General features: G+C 31.1%; 1 protein-coding gene across 2 annotated transcripts; it reads left to right on the top strand.

Annotated features, from left to right (window-relative positions):
* Nucleotides 1-1,618: 1,618 nt before the first annotated feature.
* On the top strand, nt 1,619-20,188 carry LOC143049224 (uncharacterized). Of its 2 annotated transcripts, none has more exons than XM_076222932.1 (8): nt 1,619-1,749; nt 9,070-9,171; nt 11,651-11,677; nt 13,967-14,035; nt 14,538-14,691; nt 16,494-16,587; nt 17,318-17,384; nt 19,266-20,188. In XM_076222932.1, the coding sequence occupies exons 2-8, from the start codon at nt 9,093-9,095 to the stop codon at nt 19,358-19,360; spliced, it is 585 nt and encodes a 194-aa protein (XP_076079047.1). In that variant the 5' UTR covers nt 1,619-1,749; nt 9,070-9,092; the 3' UTR covers nt 19,361-20,188. The 2 variants fall into 2 exon arrangements, with proteins under 2 accessions (XP_076079047.1, XP_076079048.1); XM_076222933.1 differs by lacking the exon at nt 19,266-20,188 and adding an exon at nt 18,581-18,906.
* The last annotated feature ends 3,428 nt before the right edge of the window (nt 20,189-23,616 follow it).

Raw genomic sequence — 23,616 nt, forward strand, 5'->3', positions numbered from 1 at the left:
CTGTTAAGTCATTTTAACTAAGATACACTGATTGTAAAATAATTTAAATGTGTGACATCTTACACATACTCAATATGTAGTTTGCTTTATTTGAACATTTAACAATCCGTATATTTAGTCTTAACAATTATGTTTGCTTTAAATGTTTTGTTTTTCAACCATAAACTGCCGTATTCAAACGTATAGTATATCAGCTTTATCACCATTATCGCGGATCATGGATACATATTTCCTCAGAAAGAATAGTTGTATACTTTATCAAAAATGAACATATTCCAATGCTTTTTTTTTAAATATGATAAAAAGTATTGGTCACTGTGCTATTTTTCATGTTATAAGCCGTGCAAGATTGTCCAAATATGTAAAGATTGTTCATGAAAAAACGTTTTGAATATCTGTTGGAGTTTAGTTTTTTGTTATTTTACTTTTTTCGTAGAATAAATGAATTGCATCTCATTAATATAAATGCATTTTATTGTCCCTTCTTAACTTCGCCATATCAAGTTTAATTGGTAATATACACATGTAATAACATCTTGAATAATCTTTGGTTTGGTTTTACCATCCAAATAATATGTAAGGGAACGCAGTACATGTACTTCGTTTTAAAGTTTCCCTAATCCAGAACACGAGAATTTTACAAAGTTCATTCTCTTCGCTGGTTTCGACAATCGTTTTGAAAATCGTGGAAAGCGTCATAACTACCAAAACATTCGTTCAGTTATTATTGTTTCATAGCAAACATTGTAAACTCCCTTGTCAATCAATTGTGTCTGTTCACGTTCACACAGGATTTTATTTGTACCTATATGTTTTCGACGAATAAAATGAGACGTTATATTGTGTTTTTTCTTAATAGCATACAAAGTTATTTCTGAATGACCAAACGCTCTGCGAATTCCAAATAACACAGCATACGAAAAAAAATAATACATTAATGTTTTCTTGTCATAATAACACGTTTATTTCTTTTTAAATGCGTGATATTCCTCTGTGTTTTTTTTATTAGCTGGACAAGTCTCTTTTCATTCAAGTGAGTTCAGATTTGGACAATTACTGTTAACTACTGTTCGGTCTGGAGTTTGACAATGATTTGTTATTTCCCTTACATATGATCTGTTTCCCTCAGTTTAAGTTTGTTGTCCGGATTTGTTTTTCTATCAATTATAACTTTCGAACTGCAGTAAACTACTGTTGGCTTTATATATAACGTGTTAACACTTTTGTTTAAGATAAGTAACGCATCTTTGTTTTGTTTGAGATACTGTACAGATAGCATAACATGTCTCTTTTCTAAAGATCTAACAACTATTGATAGTGAGTGGAGACAAATACACATTATGTCAGTCAACAATGTTTGATGTGTGTATTTGCAAATTAAGTCGTAATGGTGTTGATGAATCCATATATAAAATATCTAGACAATGGCCTTTTTGTCAATCTATACTTTTTTCTGTCATGGGATATTTACCACGAGGTAATTTATGTAAACTATAAAAGATTAATTATTTTTTATTGAGAAAAGATTTGTCAAAAACATATAATTTAAACAGCTTAACTGTTTCAATTAAAAAATATAACGTTGTTTAAAACATAAATCAATATTATACCTTTGGTTGGATTTCAGCAGAGCTATATCCACGCGAATAAAAGATGTGTGAATTTTAAATAAAGATGAATATGTAGGCCGACTTTACATTTCTATTTATACTTGTGTTCTTCCTAGTTGAAAGAAGACATGATATAAAGGTAAGTTATGTTGGTTATCTAGATATATCTGTCGAAGAGAAATTTATATATTAGGATTGTGATATAAAAAAAATGTATTTATAGATTCAAGAAAAAAACTGTAGTAGTAGTGTCAAGAATGAATTTTGTATACCAATTTTGAATAAGTCTAGAACCTAAGTCATAACAACAGAAAACTTTTCTGTTGTTATGACTTTTTAGACACCATACTCGACCAAATTCAATAGACCAATTGTAATAAATAACTTTTCTTTACGTATGTAGCTTATATATATCAATATACTTTTTCACTTTTTTGGTCTTTTGGAAAATGTTGTTTGTGCTGTTTTTAGACCCTTCTACAACGAAATTTGTTTTACATGCACACGTATAAAAATTGCGGTTTTTATCCAACGCAATCATAGGTTTGAACGTAGTTTTCAATTTAGACTCGTTTATATTTTTTCGTTTGGGTTTGTATCATATTTTCCCTCCGATTTATATGATCCGTTCATCCTATATTGACTCTTAAAATTCAAGAGTCTATCTAAAAATGAGGGTACTTTTTCTAAAAATGAAGGTACTTTTTATAAGGCCTTCCAAATACCGTTTCGATCCCTAACATCACTGAAGAGACATTTATTGTCGAAACCCGGATCTGGTGTACTAAAAAAATATTGACACCGTATGTTTGTGGCATAACATCGTGGCCACAAGTTAATTTTTTTCTGTTTAGTATTAAATTTATATTAAGATCCATTTTGTTACATCTTGTGATCAATTTTATTTGGCAATCGCCAATGGCAGTCAGCAGGGTTAAAGGACATCAGTTGTTCGACCTGTTAGTCAAATGCGTTTTGTTTAAATATACTTTTTCACTTTTTTGGTCTTTTGGAAAATGTTGTTTGTGCTGTTTTAGACCCTTCTACAACGAAATTTGTTTTACATGCACACGTATAAAAACTGCGGTTTTTATCCAACACAATCATAGGTTTGAACGTTGTTTTCAATTTAGACTCGTATATGTATATATACGTTACCTAACATCACTGAAGAGACATTTATTGCCGAAATCCGGATCTGGTGTACTAAAAAAAATATTGACACCGTATGTTTGTGGCATAACATCGTGGCCACAAGTTCATTTTTTTCTGTTTAGTATTAAATTTATATTAAGATCCATTTTGTTACATCTTGTGATCAATTTTATTTGGCAATGGCCAATGGCAGTCAGCAGGGTTAAAGAACATCAGTTGTTCGACCTGTTAGTCAAATGCGTTTTGTTTAAATATACTTTTTCACTTTTTTGGTCTTTTAGAAAATGTTTTTGTGGTGTTTTTAGACCCTTCTACAACGAAATTTGTTTTACATGCACACGTATAAAAATTGCGGTTTTTATCCAACGCAATCATAGGTTTGAACTTTTCTTTTTTTAGATAGGTTAATTCTATTAGATTCGGTTGACAGTTTTTGCTGTTGTTCATTTTACACTAAACTTCCATATAACAATATTATGTGCACAAATACGTGTAATATAAACAGCAGTAATAATTCTTTTTTTTTTATATTTGGATTCAGTTGTAATCAGTTTCACACTAGAAACTCGAAAATTCAACCGAGAGGGACTATTTTCCTTTTATTGAACTTATGTGCCAATAAGACAACTCTCAATACTAGTCACAATATATAAAAGTTATCATAGGTCAAAGTGCAGTCAAAGTACGCTCTTTAACACAAAGCCTTGGCTCACACCGAACAGCTAGCTATTAAGTGCCCCAAAATGACTAGTGTAAAACCATTTGAACGGGAAAACCGACGGTCTTATCTATATATAAAAACGGGAAACGAAAAACACTTACAAAACACATCAACAAACGACAACTACTGAACATCAGATTCATGACTTAGGACATGTGAAAACAAATGCTACGGGTTTTATCGGTATGTTTACATTTCCAAACTTGTTCTCTATGATCGTATCGGAAGATACATTTGAGATTTCCATTAGTGTTTTGCTTTGCTAGTCCAAAACCGAAAATTTTATAAAGCCTTCATCTATTGTTTTCAAAGATACAGAAATTCCAAATTAAAGCTCTGAACATAAATACAAACGGGATATCCCATTATTTTTAATCACTGTAATTCATTTATAGAGCGTATAAAATTTGATTACGATTAATGTTAAATTATTGATCTATCGAAGAATCAAGCTACTGAAGATTTTCAAATTATTGTAGAAAATCTTTGTATGTTGTCATTATCGTTTCTGAAAATGAAACACCACCGTGGTCAACTATGAGACAGATCTTCAGTATATATCAATTTATTCACGAATGTTCCTTGAAAATGTTCAAAACATCAAAGTTAGATATATACCTATGCATGTTAAGTGTGCTTCTGAAATGTTGCTACACTACTGAGCCACACAAGGGACATGGTTTGTCAGTTTTACTTGAACACATGCGACCGAACATGATTTTCTTCAAGGGATTTGTGTTGCCAAGATTTTGATGTTTATGTGGTTCTTTTTAGATGGTTTCAAATATAAAAAAGAAGATGTGGTATGATTGCCAATGAGACAACTATCCACAAAAGACCAAAATGACACAGACATTAACTATAGGTCACCGTACGGCCTTCAACAATGAGCAAAGCCCATACCGCATAGTGAGCTATAAAAGGCCCAGATAAGACAATGTAAAACAATTTAAACGAGAAAACTAACGGCCTTATTTATGTAAAAAAAATGAACGAAAAACAAATATGTAACACACAAACAAACGACAACCACTGAATTACAGGCTCCTGACTTGGGACAGGCACATACATAAATAATGTGGCGGTGTTAAACATGTTAGCGGGACCCCAACCCTCCCCCTAATCTGGACAGTGGTATAACAGTACAACATAAGAACGAACTATAAAAATCAGTTGAAAAAGGCTTAACTCATCAGATGGACAAAAATACAAGTGGACATGGCCCGGTACTTATACATCCCGACACAAAAAGACACAATGAACAAATCTGAGAGTACTCGCAGTTATCTGACAGCTAGTTCAAAGCCACTAACAACTAACAAAAAATCATGCAACTAAGACTAAACTATCAATCCGTACACATCCAACATTCAATGGATTTAGTGTAAAGACGTCATAAACAGCCAGAGAAAAACATGACCTTATGCAATGCCAAGTTACAGGTATCGACAGATTGTAGATCCATGAATATGTATATACATATAACATACTAGAAATATTTAGTAACTTTTAATTTACTGATAACAAATCAATATTTATACCAATAAAAACAATATTCAATGATCTTATTACAGTGTTGAATAGGTAACCTTTTAGAATAAGTTTATTTAAAGGAACGACACGGGCACGATTAACAACATTTCCGTAAAAATGAGGATGTGCTATCCCGTTTGAAATAAGTTACAACCAAACTTCAAAACCAAATCTTTATATCTATGGAAAAATTTAGTAAAGGTTTTAAGTAATTTATGGTAACGATATCCCTTGTTTAATAATTTACCAGTAATACATAGGTTGCGTTCGTTAAAATCAAAAACGTCACAACAGACACGGGCATAGCGAACAAGTTGTGAAATATAAACACCGTAAGATGGTGCCAAAAGGAACATCACCATCTAAAAATGGAAAATTAACAACAGGGAACGAAAAATCGTCTCTTTTGTTGTAAATTTTAGTATGGAGTTTCCTGTTTAAAACCGAAATATCTGAATCCAGGAAAGGACAGTTATTACCGAATAAATTTTATTTATTTAAAGTAAGTTCCTTGGGGTAAATTTCCGCAGTATATTGAGAAAATTCTTGATTATTTAACGAAAAAATATCATCAAGATAACGGTAAGTGTTGCTGAATTTATCAATTAAATGCAATTTCGACGGGTCTTTTCTGAGTTTAGTCATGAACTGTGATTCGTAACAGTACAAAAACAAGTCTGCTATTAAAGGGGCACACTTAGTGCCCATGGGGATACCTACAACCTGTCGATAAACTTTGTTGCCGAAACGTACATAAATATTATCAAAGAGAAAATTAATAGCTTCAATCATCTCATCACACCTCCAGTAAGTATAACTAGCATATTTACCTTTCTCATTAGAGAAGAAGGCTTTAAATGAGTTGAAGCAAATATATCTACATTCAGCTTTACCAAACGACCATTTAATTAAAGAGGAAAACTTTTGTTTTATAAGATAGTGTGGAAGTGTAGTGTAAAGAGTAGAAAAATCAAAACTATTAACAGAATCAAAAGGACCATCAAAAGCACGTAATTTATCTAAAACATCCAAAGAATTTTTTACACTCCAAAAATGGTTTATACCACTATGTTCATATATTTTATTACAATAGTTTATGATAAGCTCTTTAATAGTAGTTAATGAACTAGTTAAGAGCACTGAAAGATTAGTAGTAGAACACTTACTAGAGGCCGAGATGAAACGATATTTAAATTTTTTTTGTGTAGTTTAGGTAGCCCATACATAGTAGGGACCTTCAAATGTTCAGAAGAAGCCTTAAGCTTTGATGTGGTTGTGATATGCTTGTTTACTATATGACTCTCTGTGGAGCGGATGGACTTGAATGTAGATAAATTTAAAATTTCATTCTTAAGAACGTCCGTGTAGTATTTACGGCATACCACCACCACATTGTTGGCTGCTTTGTCGGCCGGTACAAACACAAACTGCTTTGAAAGTATTTGAAGTTTATTTCTTATTCTGGCAATCGGTGTATTATGTACTCTATTATTTACTTCTAAATTATTTTCAAAATGTGATATTCTCTTATCTACCACATTTATACATTTATTTAAATAAGAATCAAGAGATTTTTTATCAGATTTTTCCCGTTTACACCATTTTTTACAAAACGAGGAAAGAGCATCTTTGGTGACTTGACGACACTCTTTCCAATCTATTTTAGATGGAGGACGATGTTTTGGTCCTTTTTTCAAAAAAAGTTTTAACCTCTCTGTCCTGGACGATATTGAGGTCCCCTGTAATAACATGGCCATAGGGAACATATCTAAACTTCGATGATTCACAGTTTCAAGTTAAGGGAGTATTACTATCTATATTCACGTCTGATGTAACCGACGTATAATTAAAAATTAAACTTCTGCTGGTTTTTTTGTATGTGTATGAAATTATAGGTGGTTCTATATTATCAAAATAGGGAGGTATAAAGTTTTGAACGGTAGAGTCATTAAATATACTAGATAAGTTGATAAAATCAATGCCTCTGCTAATATATTTAATTTTCAAAAAATGACGTTTATGATCTTCAGGTTTGTCGATACGCGGGAACAGCCTATGGTGGCAAAAAGCTGTAATTATACGAGAATATTCATACAGTGGGCTGAAGAATGAGATGGTGTCACATTCTTTGAAAATATCATGTAATTTACTAATGGGTATTTGACCCAGTTTACATAATAATTGATGCCTACCATTATTTTTAAATATAGATAGGAGATTATCAAGTGTATAATTTATACGATGTTTAACTCGTTGATTTCGATTGATACGTTTCCCATGAGACCTTTTATTTCGTTGTTTTTTATCCATAATATTCATGATATCAATAGAGGAAGTAGTAGATATGTTCCCTTGTCCAAGTATATTGTCATTTAGACCTAGGGGATAAGCTGTTTGAAGTCGTTTAATCCAAGACAGTTCGATAATTTTACGGGAATCTTCAAAGTGTTTATGCAACTGCCCTTGTTGTTTCTGGACTGTTTCAAGCGGTTGAAATCTAATAAATTTAATATTGTGGTTGTGTTTACCTAAATGTTGATAAATTATGCTTTTGAATTTCTTAGGTTTTCGGAAGCGGTATAGATGTTCCTGTGTTCGTTTAAAAAAACTCCCGTCCTGTTTGTCCTACATATTGTATACCACACTTGGGCTTAGTTCATGTAACCAGATAAATGAGGCTTTGGGTTTTTCATGTTATGTCACAGGAAAAGGAAAGCAAAAAAGCTCTCCCGTTCACTGTTGACCTTATAGTATTATCAGAAGATAATCTAGAACAGGTTTGTCATTTTCTGGCATTGGCACGGAAATATTTGTGGATACCAACGTGCATTTTTACTAAATAATCTGGCTGCAGCAGCATTGCCACCTTTAACACAATTATAAAAACTGCTTAATTTAGATGGGGAATTTTGATTGACGGCGGTTGAATTAATATTTGGAATAAGGTTTTTATAGCACGTGAATATCCTTGAGGATACCTCAAAGAATGTTTCTGTAAATTTTCCTTTATTTGCCATTGAGATGAAGAATTAATTTCAAATTTATCATCACCGGGTAATGTTTACCTTAGAAAATAGTGTCATCAGCAAGAAACTTATCACCAAATAACATAAGCATGTAAAATACTTTAATCCATTGCAAATAGGCAAAAGGCAAATAAATATCTGGTTCAACAAACATCTGCAAGGAAACTTCCATATTTTTTTGTTTCATAATCAGTTATATATATATATATATATATATATATATATATATATATATATATATATATATATATATATATATATATATATAAACACACTTACATTTCCTTTAAAAAATATGTTCAACTGCATCAGTTGAGAAAATTTGGGGGATTAAACTTATTTACACAGTTAAGCTCTTGAAACAAGAAAGGTATTTCAAACAAAACATTAAAAAAATATATAACACAACTGGATGACAGTGGTTAAGTGAAAATTGGATACTTCTTAATATCAGCTGGAGTTATTTTATTTTGATATAATAATTACCATTCTAATTGAATAACGCGAAACAACCAGACAAGCGCAACTACAAAACTTTCATTATGAAACAAGAAAAAATTTCGTTTCACAGGATTAATCCAAATTAATACGAAGAAGAAAATCACGTCAAGGATACCAGAATTATATTGTGAATGCCAAACGCACGTATCATCTACATGTATAATGCTCATCAGTGATGCTAGAAACAAATATATGAGGTGAAGAGAAATGGCGACTGGAAATGACTATCAAATTAACTTCGTTTCTTGCGCTTAAATGATTTATGCATATCTGATGAGTTGGTCACAATGTATTAATGTATTAAGTTCAATTGCCTCGATCAAATGTAGACCTCATCTGTAACTTTTTTTTTATATCTCATATTTCGGAAAGAAACATCTTTGTTTCAAAAAGACATAAATTGAAATTGTTCTGCTCTAGACATGAAGCAGATTGTGTTAATGTGTAAATCCCTTTCTTTGAATTATTTGATACAAAATAAATATATTGACCTGTATCTACACATATTTTATTTATATTACAGATAATTAGGTAAGACCAATCAGGATGTCGACCAGTCTTCACAAAACACCAGAGATAATTCAGCATGTCCAAAGATTGAATAAAATTACCATCATACAAAACTGTAAGCTTATTAGAAGAAATGCCTCTAGAGTATAAACAGTAAAATCACAAAAATACTGAACTCCGAGGAAAATTCGAAACGGAAAGTCCCTTATCAAATGACAAAATCAAACAATTGGAGACAAGAAGCACAATAAGTTTGGTATATTTCAAAATAATAGTCTCACCTCGATTTTTTTAAATATTATTTTATGAGATTCTTAGAATATACTAGTATATCAGTGCAAAATCTGCCCATGTAAATTTTAATCAGTAGGTCAATCGAGGGAAAAAGTATAACAAAAACCGAAATTGAAGTTAAAAACCACTACAATATAATTGACTTGGTTGAGACATTTTCCTGGAAATGAAATAGTAGATTAAATCTAGATCTGGTGTTGTAGCTATAAAGCATCACACTTGTATGACAGTTGTTTATATAATAAAAATACAAAGGATATAGGGTATCCCTCCATGACAAAAAAAAAGTACATGCACAGCAAAAAAAGCAAAGGAACAGATCTTTTATTGCGGTTCTTCATCTAAAAGTCAGTGAGACCTTCAACACAGGGCATAAATACTCTTCAACACTGCAAATTTTAGACGGCCACTGTAGCTAGCATCGGCTCTAGCAAATTTTTTAGCAACAAAAATTTGGATAGACTCTGTTAAATGTGACACCGCCTTTTCATTCATATTGGTCCGTTTTCTGACGAATTTAGATGAGCAATCAAATGACAAGATAATTTGACAATAATTGTCATTCAGTAGTCATCAATGTCATCAAGTAGTCATCAATGTCATCCAGTGGTCATCAATGTGTATATATTCTCATACATAAACCACAATCTGAATTCAATTTCAAACAAAAATGAAAAAATAAATCTTACAAATGCGCCAACAAGAAGAAACAAGGAGAAATTGATGGGATTTACCATAATAAAAATACATGCATCTTCATTCATTTATAACGGTCAAGTTTCTCTTGGTGATGTCCGTATGATTGTCGATGAGATTATTTCATCTTCCCCACTAGGATCTTTTGAAGTTTTGAATTCCTTGTAAGAGGTAATTTTTTATCAAAGAAATTATGATAGTAATGCAATGTCGGTTTGCATCAATTGGAAGTATGTATTTAATTTACAGGCGCTGATAAAATATTGCTTTCTTAGTAATGAAAGGTCACAATTGGGTAGTTATAATCATTAGATTTGTTGTGAAGTTGAATCTTAAACCAATCCTTATTGTCAATTTTTTGATGTAAGTAATGATCCGAGAAAGTCTTAATTTTATCTGTTGTAGCCTTAATTTCAAGTTTAATGTGATAGATGCGTTTATAATAGTCACTTACTCTTGAATTAGCAATCCTGTATGAAGTCTTTCTCACATAAATAGAGAAAAAGTCGGCAACAAACAGGATACATAAAATAAGCTTTTTTTAAATCATACGAAATCAAAGTAAGTGACGCTTCCGGCTTGATAATACGAAGGTAACTATCTTGTAGATTTGACATGAATAAAAAAAAACATCATTAAATTCTTCAGTCAGTTAGATGTAAATAGGACAAAAAAATCAGTGTAATCGCACCAAGAATCTAACTCAAATGTTCTAGGGAAAATGGCATATAATTGTTGTTTTTTTTTCTCAAAAATCTTAATTCTTTTTTAACAACTGCGTCCGATTTAAAATAAATGCATAGATGCAAAAATGTATTGTCTGCTAGATACGATTTTTGTAAACGTTTAATTGTCCTTGTGGTATAAATACTATGTGATTTATTTCGAGTTCAAACTTTCAATAAAAAGTGTTGCCTTGGCGCGTCCAACGCACTTGTCATGATTGACTTTTATCAAAAACACTCAAAAGATAAGAATGTAGGTTAACCTGAATACATTCCAAGCTACCAGTATATCACCTATCACGATCTTAAAACATTTTTTAATCAGAATTAAAAAAAAATGTAGTTTTTATCAATGATGCAGCAACACAACAGATAAAACTATACTGTACAATTAGAGGACAACGATGTACTGAAAAGGATATAGTGTGTGCCCTGTGTATGAATTTTTTTTTTTACCAACAAAAATGGTCTTTATTTTTTCTGGAAAAAGACCAAGTATGGATTTGTAAGAAATAGTTTTAGTATTGGAATTTTTATGCCCCACCTACGATAGTAGAGGGGCATTATGTTTTCTGGTCTGTGCGTCCGTTCGTTCGTCCGTCCGTTCGTTCGTCCGTTCGTTCGTTCGTCCGTCTGTCCCGCTTCAGGTTAAAGTTTTTGGTCGAGGTAGTTTTTGATAAAGTTGAAGTCCAATCGACTTCAAACTTGGTACACTTGTTCCCTATGATATGATCTTTCTAATTTTAATGCCAAATTAGAGATTTTACCCCAATTTCACGGTCCACTGAACATAGAAAATGATAGTGCGAGTGGGGCATTCGTGTACTGAGGACACATTCTTGTTTTTTAATATATCTAATTATTTAATCTTAATTGCAGTAGCTTCAGAACACAATCATATAAAAGGTATGTCACTTAAATTATAATTTGTTTTTACTAGTTTTGGCGTGTTCTTCAATATCAGGTATTACCGAAGTTCATTTTAATATTTCAGTATCAAAGAGATTTACATATATAACATAACGGTCTTAATTTTTCATAAAACTTTTATGATATCAAACTTTTAAAAAAGTCATTAAATTAAATGGGAAAAATCTCTTGGGATTACTGTTAATGGTTAGAAAAGTTTAAGTAGTAGTAGTTTACTGATTCTGAAATCGCATCAATACATTGAAACAATACAATTAAGAGTAAAACACAAAATCTGGGGGAGCGAGTCCATAGGTGTTTCCATATAGATATATCTAGATCAGCGCTGTTAACGCATATAAAACAGCTAACAATTCCATAAGTGTACCAGTACGTGATGCATGAAGACATCTGAATTTAAATCCAGAGGGTTAGTGGTGAGGTTTCCTCCCGAGATCGTCGCCAGCCTATAGCTAATAATCAGGACTTCTCTTATGGCATGAAAAAACGTTATTTCCTTTTCAATAAACTTTTAATTTTCAAAATTCAAAGGACTTTCAAGTGAAAATACTGAATAAATAGTGTTTTCAAGAAACAATATAAATCAGGACACGTACAATAGATTCAGTATAAAGATCTCTTAAACAGTCCGAAAAAAACGAGCCCACGTGTAATGCAAACTTTTGGATGATGCAGAATCGTTAGTGTTATAACTGTGTAGGAAAATATATAATTAGTTATTTTTTAATTCGTCAATACCACAACTGAAGTAAGAACCGACAAACACATTCAATGTTCAAGATCTTATGATAGGTTTAATTTTATCAAAACTTTTTTAAAAACTCATCCAAGATACCAAAGTTATAAAGTGTAACCCAAAACGCGCATTTCGTCCGTATAAAACAAATGGTAGTGCTCGAGTTATAACATTTGGAAAGCCAAATCAAATACAAAGTTGAAGCATTTCAATGATTTTTCATATCCACACGAAAGTGTTCATCAAGAAGTTGTGATATATACTTGAAGATATAATTATAAATACTAGCATCATAGTAAAAAGAAAAGAGCAATACCAATAGTAATCTGATCGTAGACTTTTGTACAGAGTGTCCTGTGAAAAATTAAAAACCTAATCTGAAAAAAGTAAGATGAAATCAGAGGAAAATTCAAAAAAGAAAGTCCCTAATCAAATGGCAAAATCATTAGCTCAAACGCATCAAACTAAAGGATAACAACTGTCATATGCCTGACTTGGTACAGGCATTTTCTTAGGTAGAACATGATGGATAAACCTGATTTGAAAGCTAGCTAAACTTCTCATTTGTATGACAGACGCATCAAATTCCATTATATTGACAACGATCAGTGAGCAAAACAAACAGACATAATAGGTAAAAATGTCAATAATAGGGGTACAGCAGTCAACATTGTGTTATGATCTTAATCATTTTCAAGACAAACAAATATGCAGCAATGATGCACAAAAATGGCATAAAGACAAAGGATATTAATAAAATCTAAAGACAAGAATACACAAATGTCCCATAGTACAATAACACAATGACGTGATGTACGTCATATGTGTATCAAAGAAAAAAAAGACATATAGACAAAACACATAAGCAAAAATGAAAGACAAGCATACAAAACCAGACAGTTATTGCTGGGATGGTTATTTTTTATGTATTTAAGGTTAGGTTAATAAGTTCTCCAATTTCTGATGTATTTCTAAAGAATTATTGATAATGTTAACCGATCTTCAAGTTATTGGAAGTCTTATATAAACCTAGTGTAATTGATCACTTTGGTAAGCATACAATCTGTCAATAAGTTCTATGCTGAAATGTGCATTGCAGTTGTCGAAGTGAAAGTGTACATCTCACACTTCAAGTTTTTTTAAAGAGAGGCGAAAGATAAAAAAAAGTCACAATCGACATCATTAGACGAACAAATAGTTTACCAAGCTATCGCAAAAAAAAAGACATATAGACAAACTTCCGTATTCAAAACAAAACATTGAAAATTAAAGACTGTTCAACACAAACTAAACCAAAAATCGCTTTCGCTTTTGAAAATGGCATTATATGAGTTATCACAGAATTACATTAAACCGAATTTTCAAAATTCCATTAAATAAAGAAATTGTCTTTGGTACGATTTTCGTTTTTTAAGAACCATATCTTAACCGTCATTCCTTTAGTTTGATTTATCGAGTCGTTTGGTTACATTCTTATTGATATTTGCCAGTTTTAAATATAATTTAGTTATACATTCCACTTTTTCTAGGAATATACACAATAGAATACGATAAAACAGATGGAGAAGAGGCAATACATGTTACAGAAAGTGAACCTAGTAAGTAACGTTGTCATACGTTTGTTGTTAACTCAGTGGACTATCTGCTATTGATATCAAATCAGAATTTGAATATTTGTTTGTGTTTTGTATTTTTTCTATATTTTTTAACCAGGTTCTTTTATGTGTTATTTCCATGTTGGTTACCGTGATTTTTCGTTAAATGTGATATTTATAACAGTTATTCAAGGGGCATTCATTATTTTTTGTTAAAAAAGAGGGACGAAAGATATCAAAGGGGCAGTCGAACCCATAAATCGAAAATTGACTGACAACGCCATTGCTAGAATCTAAGATTTCGTTTAGATGTTTAGTTAAAAAATTGCCTGAAAGCCATATGTAGATTGTGTTTTATGTTCATAAAATAGGAACGATCCAGACGTTTTCTTCTCTTTGTATAGGATTGTTACTCTTAACTGTTCATATTACGCATACGGTTCATCAATTATTTTTTTCTCAATCAAAGTATCGACCAGGCTTTTCAATTGGGACTTTGTTTCAGGTAATTATGAACTGCCTACAGATAAGTTTATTTGTTTAAAAGCTAGTGATGGAATGATTTTGATTGACGGGGAACGCGAAAGAAAAAATTGTGTCAGCGATAATCTCACAGTTTTTAGTCCAGCTGGATTTCAATTGGGGAGTGTGATGAGAAGGTAACTTGAAATTGTCATTTGTTTGCGTTAATGAAACATAACAATGGAAGAGACACATATATTTTTCGGACTGGTGAATGTAAAAGAAAACAATGACAAAAACAAATATGATGTATATAAAAAAACGACAACCACTGAATCACAGACTTCAGACTTAGGACAGGCAATTGTAGAACGTGGCGGTGATGAGGAAGTTTGTTTGCTGATGCGAAATTTTACCTTAAACAGCGGTGTAATAGTACAAAACAATATGCAAGCCAGTTAGTAAATGCTTAACACATCAATTCGATACAAATGGAAAATAACCATAACAAACACAACTATCTTTGTGTAGAGTTTTACGTGTACAACTGAAACATTTAAATCTAGACAAGATTATTAATTAGACTCTATTTTATTATTCATCTAAAGTCAGCTTATATTTGGTAAATTTCCGCAGTAAATTTTCAGAATTCTTGATTATTTCTTTAAAAAAAAATCAAGACATAACGGTTTGTGATGCTGAACTTTTTACAATCACATAGAATAAAGACGGGTCTTTACTTAATTTTGCCATAGCAGTACAGACACATATCTGCTATCAAAGTGGCACGTCAAGTGCTCATGGGAATGTATAACATCAGTTTAATTGAATAAGTTTACTCGCAGTGGAGAAACAAATAATTTCAGGTTGGTTCGAATGAAGCAACACATTAAATAGTTACTGCTCCACCTTTTATGTTGAACAGTAAAAATCATTTCAAATTTAGTTTAAACACCCTGCAATATGTATGCTTCACTAAGTCATCGTCCCTTTTATATAAATCCCTCTTAAGTAAATTGTGCATTAGTTTATTGATTTATAGATGAAATACAAGAAAAAAGTTAAATAACATATTCCTGACTTGGTACAAGCATTTTCTGATGTATTAAAACTGGGATTAACTCTGGATTCATAGCTAACTGAACCTTGCACTTGTATGACACTCGCATAAAATTCCATTAATTCACAAAAAACAGGCATAATAGGTAAAAATGTAAAAATTAGGAGAAGAGCAGTCAACATTGTGTTATACTCTTATAAGCTAGAAAATCAAACAAATGTGTTACAAAGAAACACAAAAAGGCATATAGACAAAGCACATAAGTACATTAGCAAACATGAAAGAATACAAATACTTTACCAAAGTACAATAACACAATGACAGGAGGTATAAGTACAGTGCAATATAGATTTCACCAAAAGGAGACGAAACAGTAAAAGTAGTCATGTTGAAAGGTTTGTTCATTGCTTTTTTATATACATCAAGCTGTTAGTTTTTTTTATCGAGTGAATGGTTTTGCATTGTAACTTCGGTGCCTATTATAACTGACTATTCGGTATGAACTTTGTTTTCTGACCAAAGCCGTACGGAGACCTATAGGTGTTGATTGCTATGTCATTTGGTTTCTGCTGGTGACTTGTCTCATTGGCAATCATAACACATCTTCTTATAATACTGTATTTGATTATAATTCACTTTATTTGAATCAGTGCTTCATTGATAACATTTATGTGTTTATATTGTTTTCGGTAATACTTAGTAAACCCTTTATTTATTCAAAATGTGACATTAACAACGAGAAAAGCGAAACAAAATCGTATGTTAGCGACATTTATAACTCTGTTAAAAAAATGACGTTTTTCTTTAAAAAAAAATAAGTTGATTATGGACAATAATCTTGTTATTGTTTTGTCTTTCATAAGCAATTTGATTATTCTTTCAGTAAAATAGATTGACTGACTTTCATTTTCGTTTTTGTTTTTGTTTTTGTTTGTTTAGGAGGTTTGATTTATACTCGCAATATGATATTTGTGACGGCAATATGAAAATGTTATTACATCTCAAATCTGACTCTTCCGAAACTTTTATAATGGTAAGTCTTTCTAGTAACATTAAATGAAGAAGTGTCAAATTATGAGAGATAAACTTCCATATGCTATTGATTCCCCTTACAAACTATGGAATCCAAATTTGTTAGGGTTTTTTGTTTTGTTTTAAACTTCTTCTAAATAGATTGTTAAAAGTTATTTTTGATTATATATTATATTTTTGATGAAGGACCAAAGTAACATATAGAAATTGGTTGCTTCTTTTCTTTGTGGAAATAGTGTACAAGTAACTAATTTCACGATTGATGAATATAACGCAGATGTTATATATATTTCTGAAAGCCCCACCTTTTATAAATGCTTTTTTACGATATTTATGACTTATTTACCAAATAGTTTTCTTAATACACGTTATTTGATGGCACTATGGTCTACTTGGGAAACAAAAGAAGCAACATAAAAACAAATCGCACGAGCAACGAGATCAAATAAAAACATCAACAAACAAAATGTACTACCCTTTTAATGTAAATGAATTATGTTCATAATAAGGTGTGATTTTTTTCTATTTAGAAGCAAGAGTTTTCAATATGAAAATGGACTCATCTTGTTTTTAAAATAATAGGATTTCTTAATTATATATAATTAAAATTGTGGTTGTTTTGTGCTTTTGAGACCTATGTTAATATATTTAAAAGAAAATTAACAAGTAACTCAATCGAATATAATTGAAAATAGAGCTCGAATAAATCTGTTATCAACCTTGTCTTATAGAATCAGGGTAATGAAGTTGTAGCAACAGTCAGTCATAACACAGAAAAGACAACGTTTGATATAAGCTGTAAGTTACTAAAATTATATCAACAAATACTTAAATGATACATATATCAAACACCCTGTAAATAATTCATATTTTCATTTAATGATGCCTCTTGAATTTACGTTAAAGGTACACACAATTTGACGATATATTGGTCGTCATATTGTATTTTTTCATATTCGTATATATCTTTTCTATTTAATTTTTTTTACAATTTATTATATAACTGGAATAAGATATCGGTTCATGATACATTTGTCTATGCTGGAAATGTCGTTACAAAAAAAAAAACTAGCAAAATAATTCAATCTAACAAAAACAGGCTGCAACAGAAAATAAAAAAAATAACAAAGATATATATAGTGCTATTTCTTTTATATTTTTACTGGCTTCAGCTGATAAGAAACTCTGATTTCTATAATTCAATCACAACGTTTGTCATTGTTTCAATTTCATTCCATTAAAAAAGCAAAACATATTAAAATGAAAACGAATATTCAAAGTTGTAAGTCGACAATAATGTCATGGCAAAACATTTTATATCGATAAAGAAAAAAACGGTATACAAAATCGTCATAAAAAACTAAAGACTGGGTTACACGAATCCACCGAACACCAGGGTTGTTCGCAAGATTAGCATATTCACATGAACGCTAATTCTTCACTCCAAGTGTTTGCGTCCCCTATATATCTTGAGGTAAAATCTGTGTCACCGCTGCAGAATTAATAATCCAGCTCAAATCGATAAAAATGTTTTGCTATTTTGTTTTTATCTATAAATCTATCGTTAAATTTAAAGTTTTATTCGTAAAGACAGAATATGATACATTAATTCATAAAGCTGGCTGTATTTGTGTTCTGTCGTAAGTTAATTTTAGGTGTTCGTTGTTATTCTGTGGTTTATATATTGAAATGCTCTATTATTTTATTTATTTATGTAGTTCACTGTCCTGATTCTATACTGTATTTCTGAATTTTTAACATTGCAATAAAATCGGGAGATTTGACTGGACATAAAACCAGTTCTTACCACAATTGTTTCCGTTAAGTGTCCTGTGTCAAGTCAAGAATTTAGCAGTTGTTGCCATAATATCCGTTTATATTTATATCACCTCACTCAAAGATGACTTTTTGGATATTATTTTCATAATGTCTATTGTTGTAAAGCTCTTCAGTTGTCTCGGTTCTTAAAAAAATCTTGGTTTTTACTTTTTCAGCTTGGAGCGTTCCTGGTAAATGTGAATCCTGAAATCTGCACTAGACTCATGGAGAATAAGATAAATATTAAAGAGAAAATTTAGCAACCAACTACTTATACCATTTGACATTTAAGAAACTGTGTAATGCTATTGGAATTTGATTATAGATTCAACTATTGCATTTTTCTATTATCACTCATACATAGCTCGAGCCTGCTCATATTCTATTTGGAGTTCATACCCATGTTGTCCATTACAGATACAATGTATTGAGCATGCAAACATATATATTCAACTTCATCCTACTTTTATATAATCAGTTTTATTTATTGTTTTGTTTAACCCACCAGATCAATCAATAAAAAACACTTAAAAATATTAATCATAATTAGTCTTGTAAAATTGATGACAAAATCTTCCATGTTATAATTGTAAAAATTGAAATAACATTCAGAAATGTAAAATCACAAAAAAACTGAACTCCGAGGAAAATTCAAAACGGAAAGTCCTAAGTTCAAATGGCAAAAACACATCAAACGAATTTACAACTGTCATATTCCTGACTTGGTACAGGCATTTTCAAATGTAGAAAATGGTGGATTGAACCTGGTTTTATAGCGTTAAACCTCTCACGAAGGTTAGAATGTATAACCAATTTATTTGATTCTGCTTACTTTTCACTTCTTCCATTATTTTCTTTCAGATCAGTTGGAAACATCAGCAATTGAAAAGTTTTTGATATTAATATGCGTTTTAATGTGGTCGAAACATGTACAACTGCACAATGAAGGTCAATAAGATTATTGTTGCCGGAGCATTTTGAGGCAGTTAACACTATGCTTGATATCATGCATCCCTACGTAATTACAACATAATGTTTATGATTACATACGTTCTCTTGCTACTATCATTTGCTTTTTTTGAAGGTTTCGTAGGTTAAAAAAAGTGTTTTGTTTTTTTTCCCCGTCCATGGCTTTATTTTTTAGTGTTGAGAGTTACGAGCAGCATATGCAATTGAATGAACTACACACAATAGTTTTAAGAAAATAATTCAGAAATTATTTAGCAGAAAAATACTATCCTCGACTGCATGTGGGATTTCCATTTCCCATCTCATTCGGTTTTTCAAGAGCATGCAGCTGCTACTCTGACTTTGTGAAACATCACTAGTGCCGTAGCAGGATGAGAACCAGGAACCATGTCAAAGAACGTCTCATCTTTTTTTCTCTAAAAACAATCATCGGAAGATACAAAGTCCGTATCAACTTCACAAATAATACAAAAAGTCTTGAAGTATAAATTTTAAGCACTGACGGTTGTTTATCATCTAAATTACGTGTTATGATATTACTATATTTGTCTTTGTACATTATGACTTTTAGTGTTTAGTCAATTTTGATAAATACCCATGTGACGTGTACTTATACATACGGTCATTTTGTTATGGTAAATTTTGTATTCTTGTCTTCTGTTTTTTGCTTATGTGCATTGTCTATTTGTCTTTTTCTTTGTTGATATATTTTTTGTTTTATAGTGATTAAGATTATTGACAATTTTGACTGCTGTTATATCCCTCTTTTTTACATTTGTACCTATTATGTCTGTTTGTTTTGTTCACACATTGTTGTCAATATAATGGAATTGTATGCGTCATAATTTTATACTGCCATACAAGTGAGAGGTTTAGCTAGATATTAGAACAGGTTTAATCCACCATTTACTACAAATGCCCGTACGAAGATAGGATTATGACTATTGTTATCCATTTCGCATTTTTTAAAAGTTATTTTACACTGCATCTTTCTAATCAGCTGTTTAAACATAATTAAATGCAACGTTTTTTTCAAAATATATATAAATGTATATATATATGTATATTAAATACACAGTACGGGTGTGTGCCTCAAATACTTATATGCATTATTAGTATAGTTGGAACAGCTAGCAATCTTTTCCTTATAGGTAAAGGACCACTTAATATTCGGGCCCGGTCGGGAACTACAAACCACAAAGTAGTACTTATTTTAAACAAAATAGTTGCTAAGCATAGCTGTATATTTGTTAAAGATGAAATTTTTCGTATCAATGAAAGCTTTGGGACTTGGAATCACTGTATAGCCCTTGTTTTAAAAAAATTTCAATAGTCGAAAAAAGCATATAAAAATATTTATAGGACATATTAGCACTGTAGTTCATATCAGAAGAACAAGTGTTTGTATTATCTACCTTTTAGGAACCATTATGCCCTAATATGTAGTTAATGGTATATTAAATTTGTCGGCTCAAGTCAGAATAAGTTATAGTTTTGATTTTTTTATAATATGGCTTTTCTACCTCAGAAATAGATTACCTTAGCTGTAGTTAGCAAAACGTTTAGGAGTTTTTGGTCCTCAATGCTCTTCAACTTCGTACTTTATTTGGCCTTTTTAACATTTTTTGATTCGATTCACTGATGAGTCTTTTGAAGACGGAATGCGCGTCTGGCTTAAATAACAAAATTTCAATCATGGTACCTATGAAGTTTATTTGACATGACCTGATTGCGACTTTATTAGAACTTAAGAGAAAGTAGTCATTAATGCTTTTAAAATTGCAGAATTCAACAGAGAAAGCAATGGGTTTAATCAATGAGTGGTTTTATAACTATAGTGATATTCAATAATATGATAATTTGATAATCTAGCAATATATGGTTGTTAAAATCCCAGAAGCCAGTGATATACCAGAGATTTCAAGACCACATGCATGGGTACCGACCCAGTCCAATTATGATACCAAATACATATATCATAACGATTAAAGTGGGAACAACACTTGTTTTCTTAAAAAACCTTCTTCAGAGCAAATACTCGGAAATCTCAAACGTTATGGAATGATCTTTTTTACGTCACGCATACGAAGCACTTTATTTATTTTCCATCATCAGGTGAAACAGTGTTTAAGGCCACAGCAGTTTATTGGTGTTCAAATGTCTAAATTAATTGAAAAGATACAAATCAAAGAAACCATAAAAAATTTTGATGGAACTGTACGAACTCCAGAGTGAGACAGGGTGTTTCAGAAGGAAATCATCTCCCTCTTAAACATGTTGATAACCTTCCAGAACAAATGAACATCAATAACAGTCATTAGTTACAAGCTTTATTCTACAATTTATAAACTTATAAAATAATAAAGTTAACAGATCAACATGTTAAAGCGTATAGTATTACATGTACTTAACCTTTCACCCCAAAAAGTAACTGGTATCATTTAATTTTCCTGTAATTGGTCAATTCAATTTATATATTTGCTGTAGTTGTTTTTAACAATGTAAGTCACTGGTATCAATATTGCGGTGATAAGATAGCTTGCTTCAGATGACTAGTTAAATCTCTGAAATTCAGTCTTAGTTTGAAACAGCTCTTTATAAAATTCAAGAAGAATTGGCAATTACTAGTAAAAAGGTTAACACTTGTATAAATTTGCACGTGAAATCTGGAACTGTACTGTACATTATTTGTTAGTTCCTAGCTATTATTCTGTTGTATTAACTAGTGTATCAATTAAAGGAAAAAATTTACATTCTCACACATTTAAAGTTAACACTATATAAAGTGTTACAGAAGTTGTAGTTTAATGTTTACAGTTACCAAGCAGAGTCATGAAAATCATTGTTATATAATAATATCAAATACTTTTGCAGTTTTGATTGCTTTTCATGAAATAAATTTGAAGAGAAATTCACTAATAATCTTTTTGTAGATTGTCTTATAAGTTATCTTAAATTAATTCTTCTAGAACTTTCTAATCACAAATTTCTTCATATTTCAGTGCATCAATGTACTTTTACAACTTAAAAAAAAAATCTTAAAAAATTTATTAGATGATAAAGTTGTACCAGAAACTATGCCATAGCACAGTATGTATAAATAACAGCTCAATTTCCAGATCTTAAACTTGAAAAATCTGTTAACAGAGTTTCTAAACTCACAGCCCCTTTGTATCAATATGGTCCAGATGTTGACAACTTTTGGCATTTCTATAATTTTGAAATGGGAAACCCCAAATGACATTTGGATAAAAAAAAAGAATTATCTGGCTAAAAGAGTTGTAACATACAATACTATAGATGGAAAGCATGTGTTTACAAAAATGGTCTGTACTTCAGTAAAATAGCTCATAGAAAGTTGGGTGGACAAGTAAACACTCCAAACAATATACCACAACTTCAGTAGGCAGGGATATAATTAATGTGACACATATAAAATACGCCTTTTATACTAACGAAATGTCTTTTATGCATTCAAAAGTGGCTGATATAAGCCTAAATTTATGAAATTCATACTAAATCTGTATAATGTATTGAAATATGATACAAAAATAAAACTTCATAAAATATATAAATAAACTATGTTAATCGAATCAACAAATACATATTATACAAATATCTTTTACACTCAGAGAAAAACAGTATGTACAAACATTTGTAGACTCAAGGTTTTAATGTATATCTGGATCATATTAATACAAAAATATATCTTATTTACAACATGTACAATTTACAAACAACTGCTTGGCCATGCTAAGCAAAATAACTGGATACACTCATAATTTCATAAATATTGAACCTTTATTAAAAAACCATGCACCTGTCTTAAGAGACCACTTTTTTGCTATCCCATAACTGGTCTCTTAAAACAGACTTGACTGTATATAGGGAAATTTATAATGTGGGGGGAAGGATTGGCATTGGGGAAAAGTGACTATATGTATACGTATTGCCAATGTTTCGTAGGGGGGAGAATGGCATTGATACAGCATTTCCCTGGGAGTAAAATTTGCTCGTGCGTGTCCCCCCCTAGAGGGAAACTGGCATGGGAAAGAATGGGGCTTTATAACACCGGTAGTTCATTGGTTGTCGTTGGTTTACGCCTGTCATATTTGTTTTTCGGAATTGTTTTGTTATAAATAAGACTGTTTGTTTGCTGGCTTGAATTCTTTACATTTTACATGTTGTTGCCTTTCATAGCCGACTTTACGGAATGAATTTTTCTTATTGTGGAAGGTCGTAT

Source organism: Mytilus galloprovincialis, chromosome 10, assembly GCF_965363235.1.
Source record: "Mytilus galloprovincialis chromosome 10, xbMytGall1.hap1.1, whole genome shotgun sequence".
NCBI classification, from domain to species: Eukaryota; Metazoa; Mollusca; class Bivalvia; order Mytilida; family Mytilidae; genus Mytilus; species Mytilus galloprovincialis.

What these genes read in the sequence shown, in the direction of transcription:
- LOC143049224 (XM_076222932.1), top strand. Translation starts at nt 9,093, where the DNA reads ATGTCGACCAGTCTTCACAAAACACCAGAGATAATTCAGCATGTCCAA. An exon ending in CTTCCGAAACTTTTATAATG is followed by an intron (nt 16,588 to 17,317) that starts GTAAGTCTTTCT and finishes CTTGTCTTATAG; the next exon opens with AATCAGGGTAATGAAGTTGT. An exon ending in GACAACGTTTGATATAAGCT is followed by an intron (nt 17,385 to 19,265) that starts GTAAGTTACTAA and finishes ATTTTCTTTCAG; the next exon opens with ATCAGTTGGAAACATCAGCA.